The sequence below is a fragment of the Balearica regulorum genome, chromosome 1 (genome assembly GCF_011004875.1).
Source record: "Balearica regulorum gibbericeps isolate bBalReg1 chromosome 1, bBalReg1.pri, whole genome shotgun sequence".
Taxonomy (NCBI): Eukaryota; Metazoa; Chordata; class Aves; order Gruiformes; family Gruidae; genus Balearica; species Balearica regulorum.
In genome coordinates this window covers 40,246,281-40,273,066 of record NC_046184.1, presented here as the reverse complement: position 1 = coordinate 40,273,066, position 26,786 = coordinate 40,246,281, and the positions used below count along the sequence as shown (strand labels likewise).

Genomic DNA, 26,786 nt, shown 5'->3' with positions numbered 1-26,786 from the left:
CTAGCCAAACTGAGAAATTATTCCAATGGCTGCATACTGTAGAAATGGATATGGAAGGAAGCTAGTGGATAACCAGCTCTTAAATACTCTGATAATGGGCAATGTGAAAAGTAATGCTGGGGTAGCCAAATACACCAGCTGCAATTGCATAGCAATCATAAAAGATGTATTTAAAAAAGACAAGAAGGAATTCCGTTTTCTAGATATGTGCCATTGGGTTCATAATTTTTTAAGAAACACCTCATTTATCTGTTGGTCACCTCTGTACTTCCTGTTACTTTCTGTTATGTTATGATTAGAGGTTTCCTGACATGGTTGAAGTGTGCACTTTGCTATAATTGCAGATTTTGAATCCATTCCAGATATTACAAATCTTCTGGACCATATCAGAAATATAGTTTGGGCTCACATGTGCCAATACCTTGGAGAGACTTACCCAGGATGGAAATACATGGCTCTTTACCTTAGTACCAAGTAGAGATGACAATTCCATTTTAATCGCTAATGGCCATCTAATTGCCTGTTATACATTGTGTGACTTTTGGATTGATTCCCAACTACATCTTTAATAGCTTTATTTAGTATTCATATAAATTGTTGCCAGGCTTTCTTTGATAGTGCCAGAGTCTGTATTTGTGACTGCCAGGCATTAGGAATGAAAATCACTCTCCCATGCAGAGGGCCAACACAAAGCTCTGTTTTGGAAGTTTGAATGTTAAAGAAGTGGTTGAGAGGGCTTGTGGACAAGAGAGAGACAGACAGAAAGGAGATTGACTTCTTTCTTGTGTCCAAACTGGTAGACTTGGTAGCAATTTCCAGCTCCAGGTAGGTACCTCAACGAAGTCTAAGCACCATGCCAGGTAAGCACCAGGGCTATATTACCCCTGCTCCACTCACACTCCTGCCCTTCAAACTCAGATGCATGTGATAATAGACAAACAGAGTTTATTCAGGCAAAGTTCCCAGTCTGAGTGATCAAGGGACCAATATCTTGAGTGTATTCCCAGGGCTCAAACTCATTGCTCCATTTAAATGTGGACTCAGTAGACATACTCTTCTTTCTTCCACACTTGACCACTGCTTGGCTCTTTGTCACCGTGAGTTTGGGCTTCTAATATGAACTTGCTTTAAAATCCAGTGGATTTCAAGAAACTTGTGTGTAAATAGTAGTTTGGTCCTGTAAAATATCCCAAGACATATTTCCAAACCAGGTGCCATTTTGCTCTAGACTGTTCAAACAAGTATCCAGAAGCCTACATTAAAGAGATTACTCCTGAAAACATAGAAAACTTACCCCAGCCTAACTGGCCGAAAGAATAAGTATTTCACTGAGGAAATGCTGACTGTTTAAACACTCACATCTGACACTGTGTAAGAAGAATGACTTGAAAGAAGTGCCCAGTGGTTTCCATCACGTCAGGAAGCCCTGTGTTTACCTGAGTTACGCAGGCTCTAGGCGCTGGTGTTTATCCGCATTGTTGTGGCCTGGCAGTGGTAATTTCCTCCTAATAGAAAGGGTGGGGAATCTCAAATCGTTCCCAGGCTATAAAGAGAGGCTGTGTTTGCACAAGCTGTCCTGCCCTGTCTAGAAACCTTAGGAACTCTCCCACACCATTACCCGGTTCCTCCTGAAACCTTGCTTGCTATTGAAAAGAAAACAGCTTAGCTAATGGCTATCCTCAGCGTATTAACTTCACTGTTGAAGTACTTGGTCTCTGCAGCGAAGGCAAGAGCAGATGTTATTTAGCATAATAGCACTTGATATTCTCTCTTTTCTGTGGTCTGCTTTATTTCCATCATTTTCAAGGAGGTACATCTGCAATATATACACATACAAACATCTTCATATTTGAAAGCATACTCATCCACTCGTCCACATCCACCCCTGCACAAATAAATCTGACTCTCAGGTGTAAACCCCATTCCTCAGTTGGTATAACATCAGTCAGCCTCCATTTGAGCTATAATGTATTATAGTCTGTAAATTAGTGTATAATGAGGGAGCTCTCAAATGACAGACACATGAAAAATTATAATCTCGACAATAAATTTATTTATTTAACATAAGTAAAATTATTTGGGACATTAGTGCCCTAGTTCAATATCCTGATGTGATGAATTTGCAATAACAATAGGAATTTCATGAAATGATGACAAACAAAAGGGGTTTTATAGAGTTAGTTCCTTTCATGAGATGAAAAAATGGTTAAGACTCTCCTGTAACAGTTTCTGTAAGCTATATGAAGATATAATGTGAAAGTAGAGCACTGAGCAAAATGTTCATTTCGGCTGTATGAAAAAAATGTGGAGTATTAAATTACTGGGTTTTCTTTCTTTTTCATTTTGAAATCTGATAAAAAAAGGAGATTGATTTTTAAGCAAGAATAATGCTGAAGGAACTACGGGGGCTATGAGAATTCTAAGCAGAATCTGTAAAACCTGTCCTAAAAGCTACACAATGTCTGAACAGATTGGAAATCTACCTGTGCAAGGAAAGTGCACAACAAAGGAACTTCTACCTGAATAAATAATGAGAAACTTGGAATTCTGGGCTATAATTTTAGAGTTAATATGAGGAAAAACACATCTCACCTAGTGATTTAGGTACCCTCCCTGGTCACTGAAGAGCAGTAGTCACCTCCAGAGGGTGATCCATCCCCCAGAATGAGATACATCACCCACTGAAGGTGACCATCTCTAATTCTGTAGTAAAATTTTAGGACATGATCTTACAAAGTTTTATCCACAAGGGTCATATAAACTTTAGATATTACTGATAGTTTAGTCAAGACAACTGCGCAATGGGAATTAGACAAAAATGTGGCATGTAAGAATTTTATAGACTTCTATATAATTTTATAGAGAAGTTTATAGACTTCTGTATTATCAGCTGGTTTTTGAAGTTATGCTATGTATTCCATAGATAATACACATTTTGTTTGCCTTTAGAAAATACTAGCAAGAAAGGACTAGTACTGACAGATGCATTAAACAATGGGTGTTTATTCAACTCGGATAATGTAAATCTTGTTGTCTAATGTAAATCTTCTTGTCAGTAATTATCTAGGACAATCTTGTTAACTGACTATTTAAAGCTCATAATATTTTTCACATAACATTTTTTCCCTCAGTTGGTCTTTAGACACTCTTGTCTACACATAGCAAAGTAGATTTTGGAATTCAGAAATCCTACCTTTTGCAGAATTCGCATAAGCCTCTTTGAAGATTACTTATTAGTTGAGTATTGGCACCATAGATATGTCTTAGGTTTAGGAAAAACTTAAGAAAATTTGGTCCTAACTTAGCGGATTTTAGTATATGAAGACAAATCCTGCAAACCGTCTTAAAGTCTGCCTCTCATGCTTGAGTTGGTAGCTTTGTTGTAATTATTCATTACTGTTGTGTGTTGGCCTGGTTATTGGGACATTTAATGTGTAAATTTGTTGGCACAGCTATATGGAAAAATAAAGAAGAAGTAGAGCTGAAGTAAAGCAACTTCACAAATATTTGAGACTTGTTAAAGCAATTTTGTTCAGGGTCCGAATCCAGGGAAAGTAAATCAAGTAAATAACCCGTCAGTTGAGAGAGCCTTCCTCCATTCAGCAGAATTGTCTGGGGGACCAGGCTGCAATAGGAACACTTTCTGGCAAGTTAAAAAAGCCTGTGCTCCTGAGCACAGACCGACCGCGGCAAATAGCAGGTGCCAGCCACAGTCCGAGGCAGGGCCAGACCCTGCTCAGTTATGGAGATCCACCTCAGGAGCCGTCCCAGGAAGCCTGGGATGGGGCCCGCAAGGAGACGGGACAGGGATGGAGGGAGCCTAAGGCTGCAGCCCTGTCACAGAGGAAGGACAAAGGCTGAAATCAATTAAAGGTCATGTGAGATACTGTTTCTTGTATAAACTTCCTGTTCGGGTTGGGGAATGTTGTGGCGTTATTTTTTTTTCTTAAAAAAAAAAAAAAAAAGGTCAGGCACCAGATCAGAAATAAATAATCCTTTATTAGGAAAATGCTAACCAATGGAAATGAATCCAAGAGGGTAATTTGAAAGATGGCAGAAAGATGAGATTTTCCACGTGAAAGTAAGAAGATTCCCAGGCTTTTGGCTGGCATGCAAATTAGTTGGGATTTCTTTTCTTTGGTTTGGTTTTTTTTTTTTTTTTTGAGCTTAAGCATCTTTTAAAATTTCCTGCTCATGGCTGTTATATGTTTGCTGACTATGTAGAAGATTGTATGTTCAACCCCAAGCTCACAAAATATGTGACCTATTTAGAAAGTGCTCTAATAGATAAATATGCTGAAAGGGAAACTATGCAGCCTGAAAGATCAGCAAGGAACAAAATCAGGACCAGCACGACAAGTGGAGAAGGACGAACAAGATGACAAGAACGAGTGAATTCTTCCTTTTTCTGAATATAGCATAGGTGATAAGCTTTTACTGATTACAGACATGAGGCTAGAGCACCCTTCTTAATCACTGTGTTTAGATTGTGAACAGATTTAAAATGTGTCTTCCTGAGACCAGAGGTATTTGTTCTAAGTTTCAAGCAATAGCTTGAGGCAATTTACTCTTTTTTGCCAATGCTCCTGGGATTTTCTGTGTTATTTTCTGTATGTCAGATATGTTTATCCCTTCCATCTTCATCTTTATCCCTTTATTACAATTAACTTTCAAAAACCTGCTAATTCCCCCAAATATCTGTCTTCTAAGAAGTGCCTGAACCAGCTGATCCCAGCTCTATTTTCAAGGCTATTTTTTAAAGCAGTAACAAAGAGTATTTAAAAAAGATGCACGGAGACTGTGTTAAAAATAATCCATTGTATCTCACTAAATGCAGACAGACTGTTAAATGAAAGTTATTTTAATGAACAGCCCCATTTCATTGTCTACCCAGCGCAAGTTGCCAATTTCAGTTCTGGGAAAGAGTCAAGAAAAACACTCTTCTGGAGTGCCTGAAGGCTTTGTAGTGAGCGTCGCATGCTCGCATTTATCAAGAAGTCTCAGGGGTTGACTCAACTATTGTTGATTGTCAGGGTACAATTGTGTATTTAGACTTCTCTTTTTCCCATATTAGTGCTGAAAACTACACTCCCAGGGAGGGGCATGAATTGCAGATCTGTCGCATGATAGTAGCCCTATGTGTCACATGGGGGGACTGTGGAACTTGTGAACGCTTTTTTTCGTACAAATTTCTGAGTATTTTATTGCAATTCTTGATGTCTTCGGGGAGACAGCAAATTTAGGATGTTCGAGTAATTCTGCAAAAGACAGGATTTGAACGAAAACAGTCAGATTGGCCAGCATTATTTCAGAAAATGTGGCTTTCACACACCTTACACTATTAAGGTAATGAGCATCTATTTTTAGAAAAGTATTTATGCAGCAGAGATTATTTGGTTCTATCAGCTATTGGGTTATCAAGTGGAGTAGCAGCTTAAAGATCACACCTGGTGGTAAAGCCTTGCATTTCACTGATAGTTTGTTCTGGATCATTTTTAGCAGGATTTACTGGGACTTATGCTTTATGGCAATTAATTATATTAAAGTAATTTTTCAATTTTGCTGAGTAATGTAGGCTACTGTCTAAATATATACCAGTTTCTTCAGCAAGAGTTTGGGAGGAAATACAAACAAGTTCTTTCTGGGATTCCTATTATTGTAGAACTGTCTGGTCTCTTGGTCTTTTTTTTTTTTTTTTTTTTTAACCTGTGTGTTGGCTATTAAAAAGAAGGTTTTCTTTAATTGTTAGGTTTGGGTTTTTTTTTTTTTTTTATTTAATGAACAAGTCAGATTGGCCAGCAATATTTCAAAAAATGTGGCTTTCAAACACCTTGCACTATTATTCGAGAAGTATTTATACAACAGGGATATTTGCTTTCAGGTAGACTATAGAGATACTTTAATGGAAATTAATATGAAGTTGCAGTTGACTTGAAGGTAAGCAAACTATTGCAGGGGAAAAATTAAATGGTTCATATTGTAAAAACTATTTCTTCATCTCCTTTCTAGTAGATGCTTGTCAGATACATTGCTGAAATAGTGTAACACTACTGAGTCATTAAGATTTCTGTATATAATTTTGTGTAGCTGTAGCAAGACTGATGGATTTTTTAAACATTCATTTCCAGTAAGTTATATAGTAGACAACTCAGATTCTGCAAAATACTTTAACATGCACATTAAGTCCTTCTGAATTCAGTAAGATCTAAGGGCACATTTACATGCTTTGTTGTATAAGGTCTCAGGAGAGTAAAGACGATAAAAAGTCTTGCAAGGAGAGGACAAATTCTGAATATCTCCCATTTGGAAAGAGTAAACTTTATAAACTTAGTTCTATGAATTAAAGAATGTTCTAGGAAAAAAATTTGTATGTGTAAAATAATTCCTTCCACTGAACTTCATTGAGCTTTTAAGAACAAAGATAGTTGTTCAAAGTGTTCAGTGGTAGAGATCCGTGTTTGACCAACTCAGATCCTGAAAATCAGGCCTAAATCACCCCTTAAGAAGCCTACAGTATCTTGTTCAGGAATGCTTCTGTCATGAATAACACCTCAGTTGAATTCATCTGAACTTTCCAGACAAATATATTCTGTGTAAAAATTAGATATGAATACGGCTCCAGAATCCAGTTTCTTGACAACCACTGATGTTTGCTTTCCAGAAATGTGTGCTCTATTGGCCAGAAAAAAGAGGAATCTATGGGAAGGTTGAAGTCCTTGTTAACAGCGTGCAAGAATGCGAGAACTATACTGTCCGTCAGCTTACAATAAAGGTAACAATCTGCATCTGAGAAGCATTGTTCCTAATTTTTTTATTTTTTAATGTTAAATGAAGTTAAAGTGTTTTTTTCTTTAAAAGGCATAATTTTTTACAGCAGGAGTAACTGAGCTATGAAGCTCACAGCTGCAAGGTATAATTGAGACCAAACCGGTGGAAGACTTATTGTATTGCTGCTTTGTATCACTCTGGCAATAAAAAAGGGCTTCAAAAAGAGCGCAAGTTTCACTCTCCTGAATTACATTTGCTTCGAGACCTTTTTAGCATTGCCAAGGCGATGTAAAGGGATTTTAGTTAATGCAAGAACTAGCACAGCATCATTCAGAAAAAGATACGCTGCTCATGTTGTGTGCTGAGTGCATCTATAGCCCATTTGAGAAGCTAAAAATATAAGGAGTATATAAGGAAAGCTTCATGCTAATGAAGCCTAATGACTGAGCATTAACTGTGCAAAATACACAGGCAGATGGTCCTCTTGTAAGTTACTCGCCATATTACGCTTACATTCTATCGGATTGCATCATCTGCTGCTCCTGACAGAGCATTGCGATAAATAATGAATTGAGAAAATTTGTTTGGTGTTTCAGCAGAGGCAGTGAGATGTGGGCAGAAGTCATATCGTCCAACACAAATTACTCTAGTCCACGTTTACCCTCTCTGCTTGTTGAAGTGGTAGCAGCCTCTGTTGGAAGGAGTAACTGGACAAACTGGGATGTTTGATTAACCTAGAAGGGCAGTTCTTCTGCACCTTTAACTTGAATACTCTTGTAATTTTAGTATCAGACTCTTATGAGAATGTCCTTAAAAGGGAGCAGAAATATATAATAATTCAGAGATTCAGAAGCGCAGACTGAGCTAATCTCTCTAGATCTTATTGCTGATCTAACAGAGACCTCTGACAATTCCCAGTTGACAACACAGTCAGCAAGTCAGTAGTCAGATGGACAGAGCAGAACTTACATAGCTGGAAAAACAGCTAAGTTTTCAGGTGCACAAACCCTTCTTACAACTTTGGCCCTGGAAGCATGCCTGTTCCCTGCAATTGCATCCTCCGAGTCTAATAAAAAAAAAAAGTTGTTAAATCTCTCAACATTTTTACTGTCTTTTTACCATAACATTGAGAGAAATAAAAAAAGAATTGTTCACCACAAGTGTGCATATAAAATCTTCATGTTCTCTTCAGCAAGGGAGTCAGTCTCAGAGTGTGAAACACTACTGGTACACGTCCTGGCCGGACCACAAGACCCCCGACAGCGCTCAGCCTCTGCTGCAGCTCATGCTGGACGTAGAAGAGGACAGGGTGGAATCACCTGGCAGAGGGCCTGTCATTGTGCACTGCAGGTAATTTGCAATCCTTCTCTGAAATGACTGCCCAAAGCAAGGCCACAGCAAATCACATCAAACAGTTCTTCTCCTAAACAAAGAACGTATTTGGGGAAGAGTAAAAATCCCCAGATCCTCTTCATGCTAATTGACTTTTTCAGTTCGTATTTGAGGATTTGAGAGAATTCCCTTGTTGCTAGCAAATTGTTTCTGAACCGTTCTCCATTGCTCCTAATGAACTCTGGTTTTGAAAGACCAGCTGGAAAAATTATTAATTTTCTGTTTCTTATTCAATATTTGCTTTCTTTTTAGTCTTGTTGCATAATTACATACCTAAGTTAGATGCAATGCCATGTGACTGATTGACTAAAATGTTGTAAAGCAAGACAATCTTGAATAACAGACATCAGGTACAAATTTGGAGACCAAAACACATCAGTACTAAAATTTGTGAACGTTTTCACAAAGGCAGTTGGTTTGATACTCAAGAGCAAAGTGTTATTCAGTACTCAAGAGTAGGGTGTTATTCACACAAGTTATAATAAACCAGAAAAAGTCCTTCTAATAATTCTAATTGAATTCCATTTTATTACATTATATTGATTCATTGCTTCATGTTGCAATTTAAGTGGTAGGAAGTAGCACTGGATTCATTATATTGGTGGAAAGAAGTAGGTGAAGCAAAACAGAAAAAAAAATTTAGATCAATCTTTCCTTACTTGCTTTGTCTCATAACTGTGATGATACATCTCTTACAGTTGGGATAGTACTTTTTGTCCTTAGAAGTACATCAAAACCAGAACTTTTCATCTTGAACTACTTCTTTTCAACTCCATACTTAGGAGATTTAGAGAAATGGAAGCCAGATTTGAACCACCCATCATTTTGTAAAACCAGAATGTGATGAACAAGGAACTTTCCCAAATTTTATGCAGCTGTTTTTATCAGGAATTGTAGTTTCCCTAAATAATCCACAAATCTGTGGATGGCTATTGAGAGTTCCATTTTTCCAGAGAGGATCTTCAGTACTGAAGGTCTTCAGAAGAACAGGGTGTCTTTCTGAGGTGATACGACAGCTAGATCTGTAACCATGACCTGGAATTTATTCATAGTTAAAGACCCAGGTGTGATCTCAGTTGTGGTTAAAATTAATAGTTCTTCAGTGATAACTCAGCTATCTATACACTCACTACTCTGTGGTCTACAAAATGGATAAACTCACTCACACTCCATTTTCTAGTCAGATAGTTTCTTCCCTGTTAATTTGAGTTGCAGCTGAGGTCATGCAGGTCTTAGCGAGCCTGTATACACTTTATATTTGGACCTCACATACAAATGCACAATTCTGTTATTTCCAGAGAAACATTACAGTGCACACTCAAACAATGATCCTTAATCTGAGGCAGAAATGCTTTAATAATTTCTTAATATTATACAAGTGGAAAAAAAAAAATTCAGTGTCTTCTTGTAGCCTATGAGCACAGGGTGCTGTCTTACACACTTCAGTGATGAGCCCTTTCAGGATTCAGGGTATAAGATGGACTTGACTTATCTTAGCAAAGTAGTTCCTATTCTGCAAAAGTGTAGGAAAAAGAGTAAACATTTATTTTGGTCCTTGAAATCAGCAGATCTGATTACACACACACCAAGGACACAGATTTCCAAAGAAAGTTAGTTTTAAATTCTTACCAATCTTTATAGTAGCATTTGCTGGAAAGGTATATGTTTCCTCTCTCATGTCACTCATTGAAAGCATGTGGTAATTATGGAAAATATCTCCTTAATCTGGCCTTTGGATAGGTAGATAGTACATTAAAATAAGTGGATTTAATGGCAACTAGGTGGTCTGGGATCAAATACAAGTTTTAATTGAGGGATTTCAAATATAGAGGGAAAAGATTTTTTTTTAATTTAAATTGAATCATTAAGGAAGAATTACAACACAGAATTATATTCTGCAAACGTAAAATTAATTTAGCCCCATTTAGTCAGTGAAACCAAGTTGCCCATAATCTGGATCACAATGAAGAACCAGCAATTTGGCATACTGGAGGACTTGTAAGAGTTTCTTAAATGAGAATAAGGGATAACATTTTCATGTTCAGAAACTTGACACATTTATAGTTATTGCTGGAAATTTCTGGCTTTCTTTCCTCATCAGCTAGTGCATGAACATATGCTGTAAAAAGCATACTGCCTGCATCTCTTAATACTGAAATCATAATATTCCAATATTCCACACTCCCAATTAACAGACCACAGTCATTACGAATAAGGTACTACATCTTAAACTCCTAAAAAAAATATGGAAAAATAGATATATAGATATATAGATATATATTTAAAAAAAAAAAACAAAAACCAACAACCCAGGTTTGGAGGCTTGAGAATACTTCAAAGTAATTAGCTCTCCAAATTTTCCAGATATACCAGGAAAGAAATGTCAGGCAAATGAAGAACAATGTCATTTTTATCTTGCACTGTCTGAAATAAAGCTATGTAATAAGATAGGACTGGCACGCCTGAGCTGAGGAAGAAAATGCATTAGAAAACCCTAGTCTTTGTTTAATACGTGTTAAGAACTTGTCCAAGGACACTTAATCCACCCCCAAAAAAGGGAAAAACCCGAACCCTTCATTATAGCCAACTTCACTTAGATCTGAATTGTTTAAACTTGTTAGCCCCGCTTTTAAGGGTTTCAAAATATTTGAGGAAGAGAATGGGAATGTGCATTAGATTGTTTTCTCCAAATTCCTCTTTATAAACTATGTCCTTCTCTGTTTGGATACATTCATCCCATAGATATCGATATCCAAGGAGACAGGCTGTCAACTCAGGATCTTCAGCTCACTCGATCCTTTCTTATGCTGCCAGTTTTACATCTCGCTATCCCCTCATGGTTGGCTTAGACATCCTCATATATTTAATTTGCTGAGTCCTCTTGGAAGTTTTCACTTCCAGATGGGAGGGCTCTTGAGTCTCTAAAACACTCCTAGCTTTCATTCCATGGGGAGTAGGTTGTCATTTGTTTCAGCTGTAGCAAATGGACATACTCCTGGTAACACTTTGCACTCAGATATATCGAGCTTCTATCTGAGACACTCAACATATTCTCCCTGGCATTAATTTAAATAACTCTCGCAGTGCTCTTATGAGGCAGGTAACATTCATACTCAGAGATGAAGAAAGCAAGGCACCAAATGTTGGTGCTTAAGTATTTACTATAAAGCCAGGTATGGAGATCTGGACCCCTGACTCCATGTTTTAACTATTTTCCTCACATTTTCCTGCTGTGCAGCATGACAGGGATGAGTTGTGCTGAATTCCATATTACTTAAGCAAGAAACAAAGTGAGGCAGAGATTCTCAAAAATTTTGGAGGCCCAGGGAGTAAAAATAATGCCAAAATGGCTGTTTCCAAGCAGGCACCAAGAAAACCTGGAGAGTTACAACACTAAATCCTTCTCCCTCCTGCAGAATCACAGGAGAGGGCGTTAACTTCATCAGCATGCTTCTAGATCCTTTTTACTTTAATGGTTAGAGGTATGGTTAGCAAAACTCCTGTATACTTTGAGGGCTTCAGACATAAAGCCCCGCTGATTTTTGCCTTTAGGTGGGTTTTTCCTCCAGGTCAGTGCATATCTCCATCGTCTGTTTGGACTGTGCCAGAGAATATTTGGACTTTGTGGTACTAATGGAGATAGATAGATAGTTTTTCTTACCATACACTTGTGTGCAAACTGGAAATGTGTAAGCCTCACAAATTACCCACACCAACTGGACTACTGGAACAGCACACCCTTTCATTTCTCTAAAGTGAGCTGAGAAGTTACCCTTGCTAGTCATGCACCCAGGAACCATGCTAGAGCCATGTTGGTTCCAGCAATTGCATGTTTCATATTTTTTGTGTTTTCATATCTATTTAGTGTTTTCCACTTAATCCTTTGATCTGTGAACTCTGTTCACCTGTTAAATTTTGCCTTCTTTTCAGTGCTGGTATAGGAAGAACTGGATGTTTTATTGCCACGGCCATTGGTTGCCAGCAGTTGAAAGAAGAGGGAGTTGTAGATGCATTGAGCATTGTCTGCCAGCTACGAGTGGATAGGTGAGTTCTAGAAGAACCATAAATCAGTCAATGATTCTGAAATGGTTCCGTAATGATCAGTCATGATTCAGTAATGACTCTGAAAACCTTTTCACAGTTGAACGTTGCTTTACATGAAGTGGCTACCATCACTTTTGCTGACTCTTATGACAGCATTAGCTGAATATTTGAAGTAATATTTGTATTTAGATCCTGAGTAAGGAATATTGTTTTCTGGGTGAAACTGGAGAATGAAATTCTCCTGAGATGGCAACCCTATGGCTGCTGGGCACTTGGCACTCCTCTTTTCCCCTCCTGGAGCTTTCTGCTGTCTGTGGCATCCCGCTAGGACACAAGAGATGGGGCCATCTGGAGGCAAGGGATTGTTTTTGAGTGTGGGTTGACAGGAACATCCAGGCTCACTCAGTGTGTAGTTTCTTTACGCAGAGGAGAGAGCCAAATCTGGTGCTGTTGCTATTCCCTCAGCTGTGCTGGGGGTCCTTTTGAATTGGATTGGCCAACTACCCAGCTTAAGAAAATAGCAAGGCATTTGTTGCAGAATTTTCCTAAGTCAGATCAATTCCCTGATTGAATTCACAGCTTGGGAGCAGAAACACTGTAAGCCAGCATTGTTGCAGAGTGCTTTGTTTTGTGAAACCATGGCTGAAGAGAGATTTGTGTTGGAAAGGAGGATGTGGGTATTGTGCACAATGGAAGCTGTTGGTTTGGTTGCACTTTTCTTTCTTATTCTACTTGGGGAAACAGGATTTTGTATAAAGTAAATAAACAGGGCTGCACCAAGAATAGAAAAGTCTCGTTCCTCTCCTGCTGTAGGTACCAGGTCATATAATCTCCTTGCAAGTATCTTAACAACTCATAAGGGTGCAAATGCTGAAAAAGAGCTTAGGTCAAAGGGACAATGCAGGATTTTCGTGTTCTAAAGAGCTCTGAAAGACAGTGGAACCACGAATTGCAGAAGGACCAGAATCCATATAGTTGACCATGTTTATGGATCATCAGCCTTCTCTTCCCACACGCCTTCATCATACTAGAGATTGTAATGTGATCCTTACAGGGCAACATGAGCCACTTGGAGTGTAAAATTCTCCAAGGGGATTTCCTGACCTAAAAATCTCAGCAACAAAAAAGATGGAAGAGCTGAGGGAAAAATGCTTACTCTGTTTTAAATTATCAGCTCCAAATTTCCAGCACTCCGTTCTGATTATCTGTTCACCTTATTGAAAAAGGTTTGTAGCGTTCTCCTCCATTTTAGTATTTCTATTGTAAGATAACCTTTTTCTTATTGCTTTTACACTCCACTGTAGAGAAGTGGAAGCAAACTCTGGTCTCAGCTACATCATTTTTTATGTCATAGAAAAAAAAAATCCAAATTTTCAGCATTATAACTGACAACACAATTTCATCGAGTGTATCTGACTAATGAACTTTCTTATATGTATTAGTATCCTAGATAAACTTGGAAAGAGAATGAAAATCTGAGCCAAATATAAACATCCATAACAGCAATCTCAGTGACACAAAGCTTATTATAAAAATTGTTAAGTCTGGCGACTTACATGTTTCCATATTTTTTTTTAGTTTCAGACTATATATATAGACTCCAGAGATCTTGCTTAAGGTGCCTCAGCTCTTCATATTCTCAGGCATTGCCTGAGACAAAAAAGTATATCTGTATTTGAATTTTTAATGACGTTTTTCTGGGCAAAACTCAGTAACCAGAAACTCTTTTTCTTTCCTTTTTCCAATTGGCCATACTGCAGAACAGAGGTCACTCACCTGGCAGTCAGTCTATAGCAAGGATTGATAAGGCAGAGCCTAGCAGCCCCTAAGACTACAGTAGCCACTGCCAGCCCAACCATATCACAGGTTCATAAAGTGCCCAAGTATCACTGTTAGATGGACAAAGCTCCATGAGACTAGCTTCCCCAATGACCCAGTTGTGATGGGGTGGCTATTGGCAGGTGACATGTGAGATAGGGTCATTATGCATGGCATGAAGCTGGCAAAATGAACTTAATGTCCCACTAGACGTGGCTGCAAGTGCTGGCTTTGGCCATAGCTGTGTTGCATTTCAGTTACCAGCATGGTCAACGTTAGCAATGGAGTGCAACCAGGAGCAGAGCAGGAATAGAGATGAGGCCATCTTCCTCACAATGCTGGCCAGCAGCTGAGCTACAATTTATTCTTTGTACCTCAGATTGTCCTCACAAAACAAAACAAAAAGAGAGTTCAGCAGAAAAGGATGGTTTTGTCTGACCACCTGGGAGACAGAAACCTGCCCAAGAGGTACACTGAATATTTCATCTCTGATACTTCATCTCCACTAGGATCCCAGCCAGGCTTGCTCATGCTCAGAGCTGCACTATCCAAACACAGACCTACTGATGGAATGAACATACTTGATGGTATCCACTTGTGTGTGAACTTTTTGTCACATGGCCAAATTTCTACCAAAGTGAATTGAGCAACAGGAGAGAAGAAGAGAGCTGTGCTTGAGGGATTCAGAGTGATGCTGTAGTGATTTACCAAAGCATTCTCATTGCCCGGCACACTCAGTGAGAACTAAATAAGCATCCAGACAAATTGCAGGTGGTGGCAAAAAGTTATGCTGAAAAATAGATTGATTAATTAACTGCCTATGTAGCCCCTCTGGAAGCAGAGTTTAAAATAGAGCTCCAGCAGGGAATTGGACAGGAGAGAGCTCTTCCTAGGAAAGGTATGTCCAGGTGCCACTTTTTTCATAGCTCTTCAGTGTAAGTTAAGGGGTGAACGGATCTGGCAGTAATCATCTGTGCTGAGCTAACATGAGGAAATGGACTATCCACTCAAAATCTTGACCCAGGATGGAGATACAGCCATGCTCGGTGTGGATTCATAGAAAGACAGACCCACAGGTCTGCTCAGCTTACTTTTCCCCCCAGTTCATTTTTTATGTTCTGCAACAGAAACAGGAAATGTTTGATGTGAGGCATCTTCAAGACTTACTGTGATATCGAGAAACTTCGCACATTCTTAACCTTAAAGGCACATTCTTGGAATGACATCCGATAACTTTGCTCTTGGCTCCTCAGACAGGATGAAAAGAGTTTCCAGTGTGCGTCAATTCATTGTTTAAGTGTTTTGACTAATCACCTCAGGTTAAAAAAAATATATCCCAAACCCTGCATCACATTCATTCTGGAGCAGACTGCATCCAGCTGCACTAGCAGCAAGCCAGAGGGCAGGGTATAAGACCCTTCCCTCCCCCATGGCTGCCCAGACAGAGCTGGTCATGGTCCCAGAGCCCTCAGGATACCAGGGGCTGTTTCTTCTGAGCACCAGCCCAAAGAATCTCAAAGAAGCAGACAGCCCAGCAGCTTGCAGAAGAGCTGTCAGTGTGGGCTGGCAGAGGACGAAGGCTGCACACCCGGAGGTGCCGTAGCTGTGGGTACATCCCTTCTGGGCACTAGGGACGCGGGAGAGGAAACCTCCCTCCTTGAGCAGATTTCCTCCTGAAACACTTCCACACAGCCTTTTGCACTAACTGATGTCTTAGGGTTACAGATAATGTCTTGCTGTTAAATGTGAGCCTTGCACAAGAACAAAGAGGAGAAGGACTTGGGGATACTGGTAGATGAAAAATTGGACATGAGCTGGCAGTGTGTGCTTGCAGCCCAGAAAGCCAACCGTGTCCTGGGCTGCATCAAAAGAAGTGTGACCAGCAGGTCGAGGGAGGTGATCCTGCCCCTCTACTCCGCTCTTGTGAGACCCCACCTGGAGTACTGCGTCCAGCTCTGGGGGCCCCAGTACAGGAGAGACATGGAGCTGTTGGAGCGAGTCCAGAGGAGGGCCATGAAGCTGATCAGAGGGATGGAGTACCTCTCCTATGAGGACAGGCTGAGAGAGTTGGGGCTGTTCATCCTGGAGAAGAGAAGGTTCTGAAGAGACCTTAGAGCAGCCTTTAAATATATAAAGGGGACTTGTAAGAAAGAGAAAGGCTTTTTACCAGGGCCTTTAGTGACAAGACAAGTGATAAGGGTTTTAAACTAAAAGAGGATAGATTTAGATTAGATATTAGGAAGAAATTCTTCACTGTGAGGGTGATGAGGCACTGGAACAGGTTGCCCAGAGAAGTTGTGGATGCCCCCTCCCTGGAAGTGTTCAAGGTCAGGTTGGATGGGGCTTTGGGCAACCTGGTCTAGTGGAGGGTGTCCCTGCCCGCAGCAGGGGGGTGGGAACTAGATGATCTTTAAGGTCCTTTCCAACCCAAACCATTCTATGATTCTAAGAATCCTGTGTATAATAGCACTGACAAGGCCAAGTTGTCTGAATGTCTGTATAAGACTCAGGTGCCCCTAAGCTAACAGGGATGTTTGCCCATACAGGGTTCAGAAGCATCGTAACATCTCAATTATGCTTGCTAGCACAGGGCTAGCAAGCTGAGGTAGCGCTGAGCTCAGCCCCAGCCAGGCTTATACATGCCTGGGGGTTTTGTATGTTACTTGGGGATTTTGTGTGTTACTTCAGCACCGAAGAGGAAGGAGCAAGGATCTCCCCCACAGACTAATGCAGCCAAACTTGTTTTAACTTACCCTTCCTGCCAAGTCCTTCTCCTTGGATATGTTCCCTTCCTCCACCCCTTCCACACAGCGGATCTAACCTGGGAAACGCACTCCCTTGGAGAACATCTTGGGAGAACATTGATGGGGGCGACAGGGAGGGAAGCTGGCTGGGAAGGGGCTGCGTGGGCTGGGCAGGACACAGCAGTGAGGAGGAAGGAAGGAGGCTAGGCAGTACAGAGGACCAGAGCAAAGTCCTCCTGTCACCTTTAGAGTCTCACTGGATCTCCAGGCAGGGGACAGGCACAGAGGAGGGCAGCTGAAGGCAGTAGGCAGCCACAAGTTATGAATTTGTGGATGTCTGTGTTGGCAAAGCTAAGAGGCTGCTGCATTTTGCACCGGATGGGACCATTTATGGGCCTGTGGTTTAATTCCTAGGAATAGTGTGTCATAATAGACATGCAGCTTACTAAAAGGTGTTCTACAGTTGCCTGAGCTCACTGGAGGAGCACAGACAGCTGGTCGCTTGCTTAAAGAAGTAGGTATTATTTTAATTATGGTTTTCCTGCCACAGCCATTTAACCATCCAGTAGCACCAAGGTAAATAAAAGGACCTTATGGTTGTAGATAATGTTCTCTTAATACTAAAAGACAATACTTGTTGAGGCAGTTTTACCATTTTTCATATAGCTTTGTATATTAGTAGACCCTTTTGTTGCTAGGGTGTCTGAAGGGATCGCAAGAGGGTTTGTCAGACCTTCTCCTGTAAGATGCCTGGCTTCGACATTGCTCTGGATCCAAATCGCTCACAAATTTGATTGTTCCAATGAAGATCTAGCTGAAGCCAAATACAATACGCATCTTGATGTCTTCCTTCCCACTAAGGCCATTTACTCTTTCATTCCCCCAAAGGTAACTAGCTGCGCCAGGGTTCGCTGAGGATGAACTGCGGGCTCGGTTGTAGAAGCAGAGTAGGTAGCTCTGAATACCCTGGTAAATGAGATCATAAAAGTGGAATTAAGTAAACTTGAGGCTTCACTCCATGAGAAGTGAGACCTGGAAAGTACTGTTAGAAAGAGGGTCAGTTTAATTTCAGAGCTCAATGGTACCACTCTTACTAAATATCACACCTGCCTCCTGTAGGACATCATCCCTTTCCTACCACACTGCAATTGGCACTGGAGATATGGGACTTGATCGTGATGCTTAGACCTGAGAAAGAGATTGTTGTGAGGTGAATGTATTAAATGCAGGCATCTAATCCAAGCTGGCTGTAACTAGTCCTTTTTATGGTCAAGTGAAACTCTTTTGTATTGTTGGTGCTGAAATGAGTCACTGCTGTAAAATTTCTTAGGTGGCTGCTGTTCAGACAGGATGCATTGTAGGCGTTAGAAAGAGGACAGGAAGAGCTGTTCTCTGCACAGGCAATCTGAGGGTCACCAAAGGTTACATTTTTAGTAAAGGACAAAAATGGAAGGCCAGATTCTGAATACTCTCTTTCTCCATCAGTAGTAATGCTGCGTCCATGTATCTGGCCTTCCTTGCCCAAGTGACTGAGCAAAATTCTCTATGAAAGTTTTGAATTTGAGATGGAGGTTTTAACAATGTAGATGCCAGATGTTTTCCTCTCTAGTTCTTACCCTGATGAAATCGAGAATGGTAGTTCATGCTGGGCATGTGCTGGATGGTGTAAGTTATGAAGAAAGTAGTTCTGCTCTGGCAAATCTCCCATTTACTTAAGCAAATTCTAAGTCAAAAAGGGAGAAAAGGGCTTGTATTATCTGGTGGTCATGGGGCTGACAGGTACTGGAGGTTGTTGCATTCTTCAGAAATAAGATTTCATTCCAATGCGTTTCCTTTTCAGGGGTGGAATGGTTCAGACCAGCGAACAGTATGAATTTGTGCACCATGCATTGAGTCTGTATGAAAGCAGACTTTCTGCAGAAGCTGTCCAGTGAAGCCAAGGAGGGTAAACCCGAATGTCAGTCTCTTGAGGTAATTTCTTTCATTACCTACCAGCAGCTTCTTCAAGGAGTTTACTGCAGTGGGAAGAGTGGCTTTGAGGCCAACTTCTGAAAGGATTGTGGACGGTTTGGTGAAGTATAGAGATTGCTGGACCCTTACTGTATATGAATGTATTGTGAGCTTCCCAAAAATGATTTATAAAGAAGGTACCGTACTGAAACTACACATGGATTTCACATATATATCTAAAGGTGGGTTTAATTCTGTAATACTGATATCTGCCATATGGAATGTATGTATGTGCTACTGCTGCAGTCGGATGGACATTGGAACTTCCACAGAAGAAATGTTTATCAAGTGTATAAATGCTTTAACGTTTGCAAACTGTCTTGTGAATGGACTGTCAACTGTACTGTAAAGTGCTATTACTGATTATGTGGTGAGCTTGTTTCTTGGCCACATAATATTCTTGCTGCTAAAATTGCAAGTGTTCAATTATGGATTAAAAACAAGAAGATGAGATAATAAAAAAAACAAAAGTCTTGTTTTTGAAAATATTCAAAAGCAGTTAATATTTTATATGGAAATATATGTTCTTCATTCTATTAACTATTAAATGTGTATTTACTTAGGTCTTACAGAGCAGTTGCAGAGCACAATGTCTGTTATTCAGTATGTATGTATTTACCCTGTACTGTTGATTGTCTTAGAACATGCTTCTGCTACAGACCTGAATCCAGTGTATTTGTAAATTGTGTAAGTCATTTTACTTTTAAAGGAAACTTTGTAGCATATATTAAATGGTAAGGATTTTAAATATTTGTCTGTCTTTTATTAATATGGGATTTTTTTGCTTATGTTGTTTATCTGCTCTATCTCTTTCAGTAAGAGATAGATGCCTTCAGTGATACGAACTGCTCCACTACAGGTTATACGAGAAAGAAAATGCTGCTATGACTGTTTCCTTTACTGTTCAGTAAGAGTTTGTTTTTAAGAGAAATGCAAAGTTGGCATTTTGACTTACAGCACTGGGGGGTCTGTTTACAGGGTATAACGAGTTTTTAATGCAGTGATGTTGACTTTGCTTCATACTGCTAATAAATTACACTTGGTATAAAACATTTACTGAAGTCTCTATTCTTGCCTAGAGTAGTTAACGCACCACACACTCTTGCACCCCCATAAACAGGGTGGTTAGCCTCTACCACGGCTTCAGACCACTGGAGAGTCAATCCAGAGGACATAGGCAATCTTCCACTGACATGGAGCAAGGTGGATCACCTGATGGGAAGGAGAAATCAGCATCACTCGATCCCTTGGGGGGAGTTTACGTAAGACCCAGTGAAGACTTCAGATCCTTGCCTCCTCCTCTTCCCCCTCTCCTCCCCCTCATCACTTGGCTTTGAGAACTTGTGGAGTTAGAAGTATCAATATCGAGATTTTGCTTGATTATGTGTAGTTACCAGAAAATGTGTGTTTGTTCCTTGGATAATACAGTATATATTTATTCAGGACCATCCAGGTCACCTGCACACTTGTAATATTTCACAGGCAACAAATTGCACAAAAGTATAAACCCTTTTTTTAGACTTCTAGTCTAAAGAGATTCAACATCCTCTCTATTAGTTCCCCAGGTGTTTAAAAACCTCTCTCTCTTTTGCTTGTATTTTTTCCAATATAAAGGAACTAGTAAACTCTGAAGAATCATATGAAAGGACAAAGTGGTGTAAAACTCCCCAAAACAATTGAATAGAAGGAAGTGCTCGTCACTGACTTTTTCCCCCTGTGAAGGCACATTTCCTTCCTAGCCTTCGCTTCACTTATCTGAGGTGGGTTTTTTTAAGAGAAGCATGGGGAGTTGCTAGAGGGAAAATGGATTCTTTATTTCACGTCCTGGTTTCTACCTGTCTTGCTTTGACATTCTCAGGTAAGTGTCTCTCCCCACTTCCCCTCCACCGTTTTGCTCTTTCTGCCGCCGAGCAGAGCCCTCCGGGGCAGCTGGCGACTTAGAAAAACCGAGTCACTTCTTTGCTTGGGTTCATGCAAGAGGAATGGGGGGCAGGGCCAACGTAGCCCGTTCTGTTTAGATTTCTTTCCAAAGGAAAATAAACTGTCTCCTTCTATGCTGGAGATATACCCTCTTCTTTTTAAGAAGATCTCCTGCTAGACAATCCAGGAGCTGAGCTTTGGGACAACTCTTCCAAGGGGAGATTCCTATTTTTTATTCCTGTTTTGTGAAACTTCCAGAACCAGAAGCTTTCTGTGATGCTTGGTTAGAAAATACCCAGGTCTGTAAAAACAGGGGGATGACAAACGTCAACCAGGGGAAATAAACACATATGCTGGGTTTAGCACTTTGTAACTAATGAAATGCTGAGTAACAGATTATAAAAAGAGAAAAACCTAAACAAGATGTGGCAGGGAGGCTGCATTTGAAATATCCAGTTCCGTGCTCTGTAACAAGTACGGATTTTGCGCTGGTAACTTCAGTGTTTTTTGATGAATGCATTGTAGTTCTCTTCATTTGAGTGTTTGGTGTTGATCTTTAAGTGTGGTGGCATGAAGAGCTAATCTAATGTGAATTAGGTTGGTCACAAAACCAACAACTAGAGGCGTTGGAGTAAATCCAGTAAAATAGATGTATTTCCTATCAGTAAAGAGCCTCCATTCTTGTGACGGCCAGCACAGGCACTGAGAGGCACACAGATTTGAGAATGTCGTCTTGTATGTTTTCTTCAGAAACACTATGAGTTTTACTAAAACAATTTCCAGGGAGTAAATTATATTGTAAAAGGACTGTGTTGGAAAACTGAAAAAAGATGGAGAGCTCATGTAGATCTCTGTATGTTTTCAAGCAGGGGGAGTGGGATATTTATAATTGGTATTTAAAGTTAATAGCTCTTGGATTTCTTTTATATCCAGTTTAATTTTTTCTTTGGTTTTATATATAATGAAGGTCAAGGTGCCACAATAGTTTGGTTTTTGCATTCTCACACTTTACATTACCAGCACTTGCATCATGTGGGTTGTACATTTGGGGTTTTTTTTAAATAGATTCAATATATGGAAAGTTCATGAAAAGTTCAGTACGTAGAAAGTGGGAGGAGAGACTTATTTGCTGATATATTTTAAATCATCAATAATTCAGTTTTTTGTTAAATAACCATGTGTAATCTATCATATTTTTCTGGAATTTTCCTCTTCCAGAAGGGTTTCTGATTATCCATGTCCAGAAACAGCAGTGTCTTTCAGAAAAGAGAGGAGTCATTATGGAAAAGTGCAACATGACCAACCTCAACCAGCAGTGGCAGTGGACAGCAGATGACAGGCTCCTCCATGTGAAATCCACCCGGTGCCTGAGCATCTCTACGCGCTCTGCCCTGTCATCTCGCAGCATCATCATTGATTGTCCTCAGGCAGTCAGGTGGACTTGCCACGAGGAGGATGGGCTCCTGAGGGTGGCCAACAGCTCTCTCTTTCTCACAAAGCAAGGTCAGAAGGTAATGGCCAAGCAGAGTAAGAAATACCTTCATACATGGATGCAGCTAGAATCCAGCGAGACGGGAAAACCTGTTTATGTAAATCTGTGCTCAAAGCAAGGTGAGCTACTCCTTCAAAGAAGTATCCTTGAAGTTTTGGTAACAAAAATGTGTCTTTGGTGCTAACTCAAATGTTGAAAATTATGATCTTTTATTCATACAGAAAAACATTTTTATAGTCAAAAAGAGTTTAGAGAACCATAAAAAGACCAGCTGACATGAGTGCTGTCTTCCTCACAATTGGTGGGGGGTTTAAGCCACTTTATATTTTCAGGATGTCTCTCCTTTTCTCTACTCCCAGTCTTTGGATCAAAGTGCTTATGTGTAAGTTCAGCTCACTAATCTTGTGCCAGTTCCTTTTTCACTTTTAAACAGAATTGGGGGTACTAATTCCTAGTAATCTTTAAAAATATGGATGCATACAAGTCTTTTTCTTCCCTGTTCATATTATCATACAAATCCAGTTTCAATCTGTCAAGAGCAAGAAGATATCTGAAAATCAAATATGTACACCATTATTTCTCTGATTAACCCAAATGCATGATTAGAGCAGCCATATGGCTTACACATTCACGTGTTTACACAGTACTGCTTTGCCCTTAGATGCAATATTTATGAGAACACTCAAAATCCTGAAAATAATGAACTGAATCAAAAATCTCAGAAATTCTTGCAATAGCACTTTGAGATGCATGGGTCCGCGCACATACGTGTGTTGATATACTTCTGTGGTTATATGTTTCCATATCCATAGCAAAAGGCAAGGTAGAACGGTTTGAATGCTGCTTAATAACACTTTCATTGATGTCCTGTTGTCAGTCCTTCCCGACAATCCTTCTTGCACACCATTAAGCAGTTCTTCTTGGTAAATAAGAACAATCTGCACAGTTAAGCTTTTTATTGGGGAATGCACAATTTATTCTTGTTTTTACAGGATTACAAAAAATGATTTATGGCCCAATAGCTTTGCATATGGCCAAGTTTTCAGAATGTTTAAAACAAATCCATGTTCTTTCTAACCTTTCTAACCTCCCATTCGTTGTAAGGCAGGGCACCATTTTTTTCAGCAAATTTGCACTTGCAGAACTCTACTCACAGCAGCAGGATTACTCACCTGAGTGGAGGTCTGAAAGGACAGCTTTCAGAATCGGGTAATGGAAAATTGGCCAAGATGCCATTCTAGCCCTTTCATACATTTTAGGAATTAAAAAGGCAAAATCATTTGAAGTCCTGTGTGTAGTGTGAGTATGGCTTGTTTATTCAAAGACACCAAGAAAAGTTAAGATTAGGTACCCAGGCAGTGTTATTTTTCTTGTCTGGATAAAGTGTGGCCTAACAGAGTTAAAGTAACCTTACATGCTTTTCTTAATCACAGGAGCAGTTTAAGACCAATGACTACTAAATATGACAATTGTCTTGGAGTATTAAAGCACCTTCTCATGTATTTACTGTGCTCAGTCCTTTAACGGATTTGCCTTAACATTCCTGAAATTGTCTCTGTAGACAGGCCTGTCAATCCACTTTAAGAGTCACACTGTCAGTTGTCTACTTTTTGACAGCTCTGGGAAGCTCTGCTGAGAACTCAACAGTACATTATGATCCTTGATACCTAAGAACTCTAGGTATATAAAAACCTCATACAGAAGTGAAGTAGTGCAAGGAGATTAAAACAACAACAACAACAACAACAACATCTCATGTCCACAGTGCTGGTCTTGACATCCATATGCATGACAAACTTTTCAATGTTGAATGCATAAAACTAGTCTTCCAAGAACATCTGTCTACTTTCTGTGAAAGCAGTAGTGGATCAGCCTAAAATAACATATTGAGTCTATATTTAGCTAAGACAGTAAAAACTGAGCAATGTTTTTGGAGCTGAAATGGCTGTATGTTTCTCTACCCCTGACTAACACCATATTTTTATATAATTTACCCTTTGCTTTCATAGTACTCATAAAAATAGTGATATTTTGGCAAAGGAGTAACTCACTGAATTGCATCCCAAACATCAGCCCAGATATAGTACAAGCTCCAAATTCAACTGCAACTACCTTTTATTCTGGACTTAACTCAAATGCCAAGCATGATTTTTCTGAACCTGGAGAAAGTCTGGGCTTGGATTTGGATTTCAAATCAGCCATCTGAAATGTGTTTGGATACACAATTTTTGCTTACAGTCCTGACCTAAATGACTCTTTGTGGAAATCAGGATCAGTTTAAATACATACCCCACCTCTGTTTAGTCAGAGATCACTTTAAAACTAGCTGCAGACAGTCCTTCTCACGCAAAGCCATGGTAGAATCTGGCATCTGGTTGAAAGAGCGAACATGAAGAAGGGCCAGGAGGTATTGATCTCCCTTGATACGGCGAGACTTCGGTTCTCATAAAATTCACAAGGAGATTCTGGGCAGAGAGCGGAATAGTCGCTATAGTGCTAAGGCCTTCTTTTCACTAGCTGGCTGTTGAGGTCAGAGCTTCTCTAAGTCTAGGATACAGGAGAAGGAAGAGGAATGGAAAGAGGAAGGAGGAGAACATGGGGGAGCTGAAGGGGTAGAAGGCAGGATGACTGAAAATGGCAAAAATTGTTGAATGGAAATAACAATTGCAGAACAAACCCCGTCTTCTCTTGTATGTCTGGAAAGTACCGAGAGCACTGCTAATGCTGACACACTAACGCTGATGCCAGTTATGAGTTGTGTAAGCAATTCTTACAAGTCTCTTTTGTTCTGGGTGGGTTAGTTTCCATAAAATATCCAACAAGAGAACAGAGGGAATGCCATGTGATACCTCAAATATTACCAACAAACCTCAAAACTACTGTTGACCAAAAATTATTCACTAAGTGGAGAATGATTTCAAATAGGGAGACACAAGTCCAAGCTGTCTAGAGACTGTCACACAGCCTGAGGAGCAGTCTGGATGCAGAAGGTGACATGAACTGGCTTGGGATATGATGCTCTGTGTTGCCTTTCTCTTCTACCATATCATAAGACTCTTTGCTGAGTAAAAAATTGTCCGGGTGGCTGGGCCCAGAGTTGTGGTGAATGGAGTTAAGTCCAGCTGGCGGCTGGTCACAAGTGGTGTTCCCCAGGGCTCAGTACTGGGGCCAGTTCTCTTTAATACCTTTATCAGTGATCTGGATGAGGGGATCAAGTGCACCTCAGTCAGTTTGCAGACAACACCAAGTTGGGCAGAAGTGTTGATCTGCTTGAGGGTTGGAAGGCTCTACAGAGGGATCTGGATGGGCTGGATTGATGGACTGAGGCCAACTGTATGAGGTTCAACAAGACCAAGTGCCGGGTCCTGCACTTGGGTCACAACAACCCCATGCAGCGCTACAGGCTGGGGGAAGAGTGGCTGGAAAGCTGCCCAGTGGAAAAGGACCTGGGGGCGTTGGTCAACAGCTGGCTGAACATGAGCCAGCAGTGTGCCCAGGTGGCCAAGAAGGCCAACAGCATCCTGGCTTGTATCAGAAATAGTGTGGCCAGCAGGACTGGGGAAGTGATCGTCCCCCTGTACTCGGCACTGGCGAGGCCACACCTCGAGTGCTGTGTTCAGTTCTGGGCCCCTCCCTGCAGGAAAGACATTGAGGTGCTGGAGCGTGTCCAGAGAAGAGCAACAAGGAGCAGCTGGGGGAACTGGGGTTGTTTAGCCTGGAGAAAATGAGGCTGAGAGGAGACCTTGTCACTCTCTACAACTACCTGAAAGGAGGTTGTAGTGAGGTGGGTGTTGGTCTCTTCTCCCAAGTAACAAGCAATAGGACAAGAGGAAATGGCCTCAAGTTGTGCCAGGGGAGGTTTAGGTTGGTTATTAGGAGAAACTTTTTCACAGAGAGGGTTGTCAAGCACTGGAACAGGCTGCCCCGGGAAGTGGTTGAGTCACCATCCCTGTACGTGTTTAAAAGACGTGTAGATGTGGTGCTTAGGGACATGGTTTAGTGATGGACTTTGTGGTGTTAGGTTAACAGTTGGACTCAGTGATCTTACAGGTCTTTTCCAACTTGATGGTTCTACAATTCCAAGACACATGCACCTTCCTGGCGCTCTTGGGAAAGGGGAAGAGCACCAAAGAAAGGTGGCAGAAGCACCAAAAAGGCAGCAACTCTTACTCATTTTCCCAGTTGTGTTAGTATCTTTGGGCCTTAATTTTCCCACATCTTCAGTGTTTGTAATGACTGCAACAATCCATCCATAGGTTCACAACAGGACGGATTTTTGTGTGTGTGACCTTTACAAATTTCTCCAGGATAAATTAGAACAGTGAAAATCAGTATTTTCATTCTACCGTTGAGCTGACCCAAAACTTTTTGCCTAAAAAACATATACTCAAACCCATTTTTATCTTCCTGAATTATTATTTTATAGGATTTTGTAAGTAAAAGAGTTTGCCACATCTATGTGAACCCATGAAATATCAACAATGACTTGAATCTTCTTTCTTTGGCCAAAGCAATACATGGCTGACCACTTTTGCTCAGCTCCACCTGGAAAAAGAAATATATCAGTGTCAAATCCTTGGACATAATTACAAGTCCTT

General features: G+C 40.4%; 2 protein-coding genes across 4 annotated transcripts in view; both read left to right on the top strand.

The window, feature by feature from the left end:
- The window catches only part of PTPRR (protein tyrosine phosphatase receptor type R), a 153,926-nt gene extending 134,100 nt beyond the window's left edge, over positions 1-19,826 (top strand). The window contains exons 11-14 of one of the 2 annotated variants that reach the window (XM_075746730.1): positions 6,662-6,772; positions 7,961-8,118; positions 12,091-12,204; positions 18,607-19,826. In XM_075746730.1, the coding sequence (XP_075602845.1) occupies positions 6,662-6,772; positions 7,961-8,118; positions 12,091-12,204; positions 18,607-18,700 (477 nt within the window). In that variant the 3' untranslated portion in view covers positions 18,701-19,826. The remainder of the gene's footprint in view (positions 1-6,661; positions 6,773-7,960; positions 8,119-12,090; positions 12,205-18,606) is intronic. The other variant, XM_075746738.1, reaches the window with a different exon arrangement.
- Positions 19,827-20,494: 668 nt separating this feature from the next.
- PTPRB (protein tyrosine phosphatase receptor type B) overlaps positions 20,495-26,786 on the top strand; it is a 69,611-nt gene continuing 63,319 nt past the window's right edge. For both annotated transcript variants that reach the window (XM_075746707.1, XM_075746700.1), the window contains exons 1-2: positions 20,495-20,634; positions 21,915-22,307. In XM_075746707.1, coding sequence (XP_075602822.1) covers positions 20,580-20,634; positions 21,915-22,307 — 448 coding nt within the window. In that variant the 5' untranslated portion in view covers positions 20,495-20,579. The remainder of the gene's footprint in view (positions 20,635-21,914; positions 22,308-26,786) is intronic.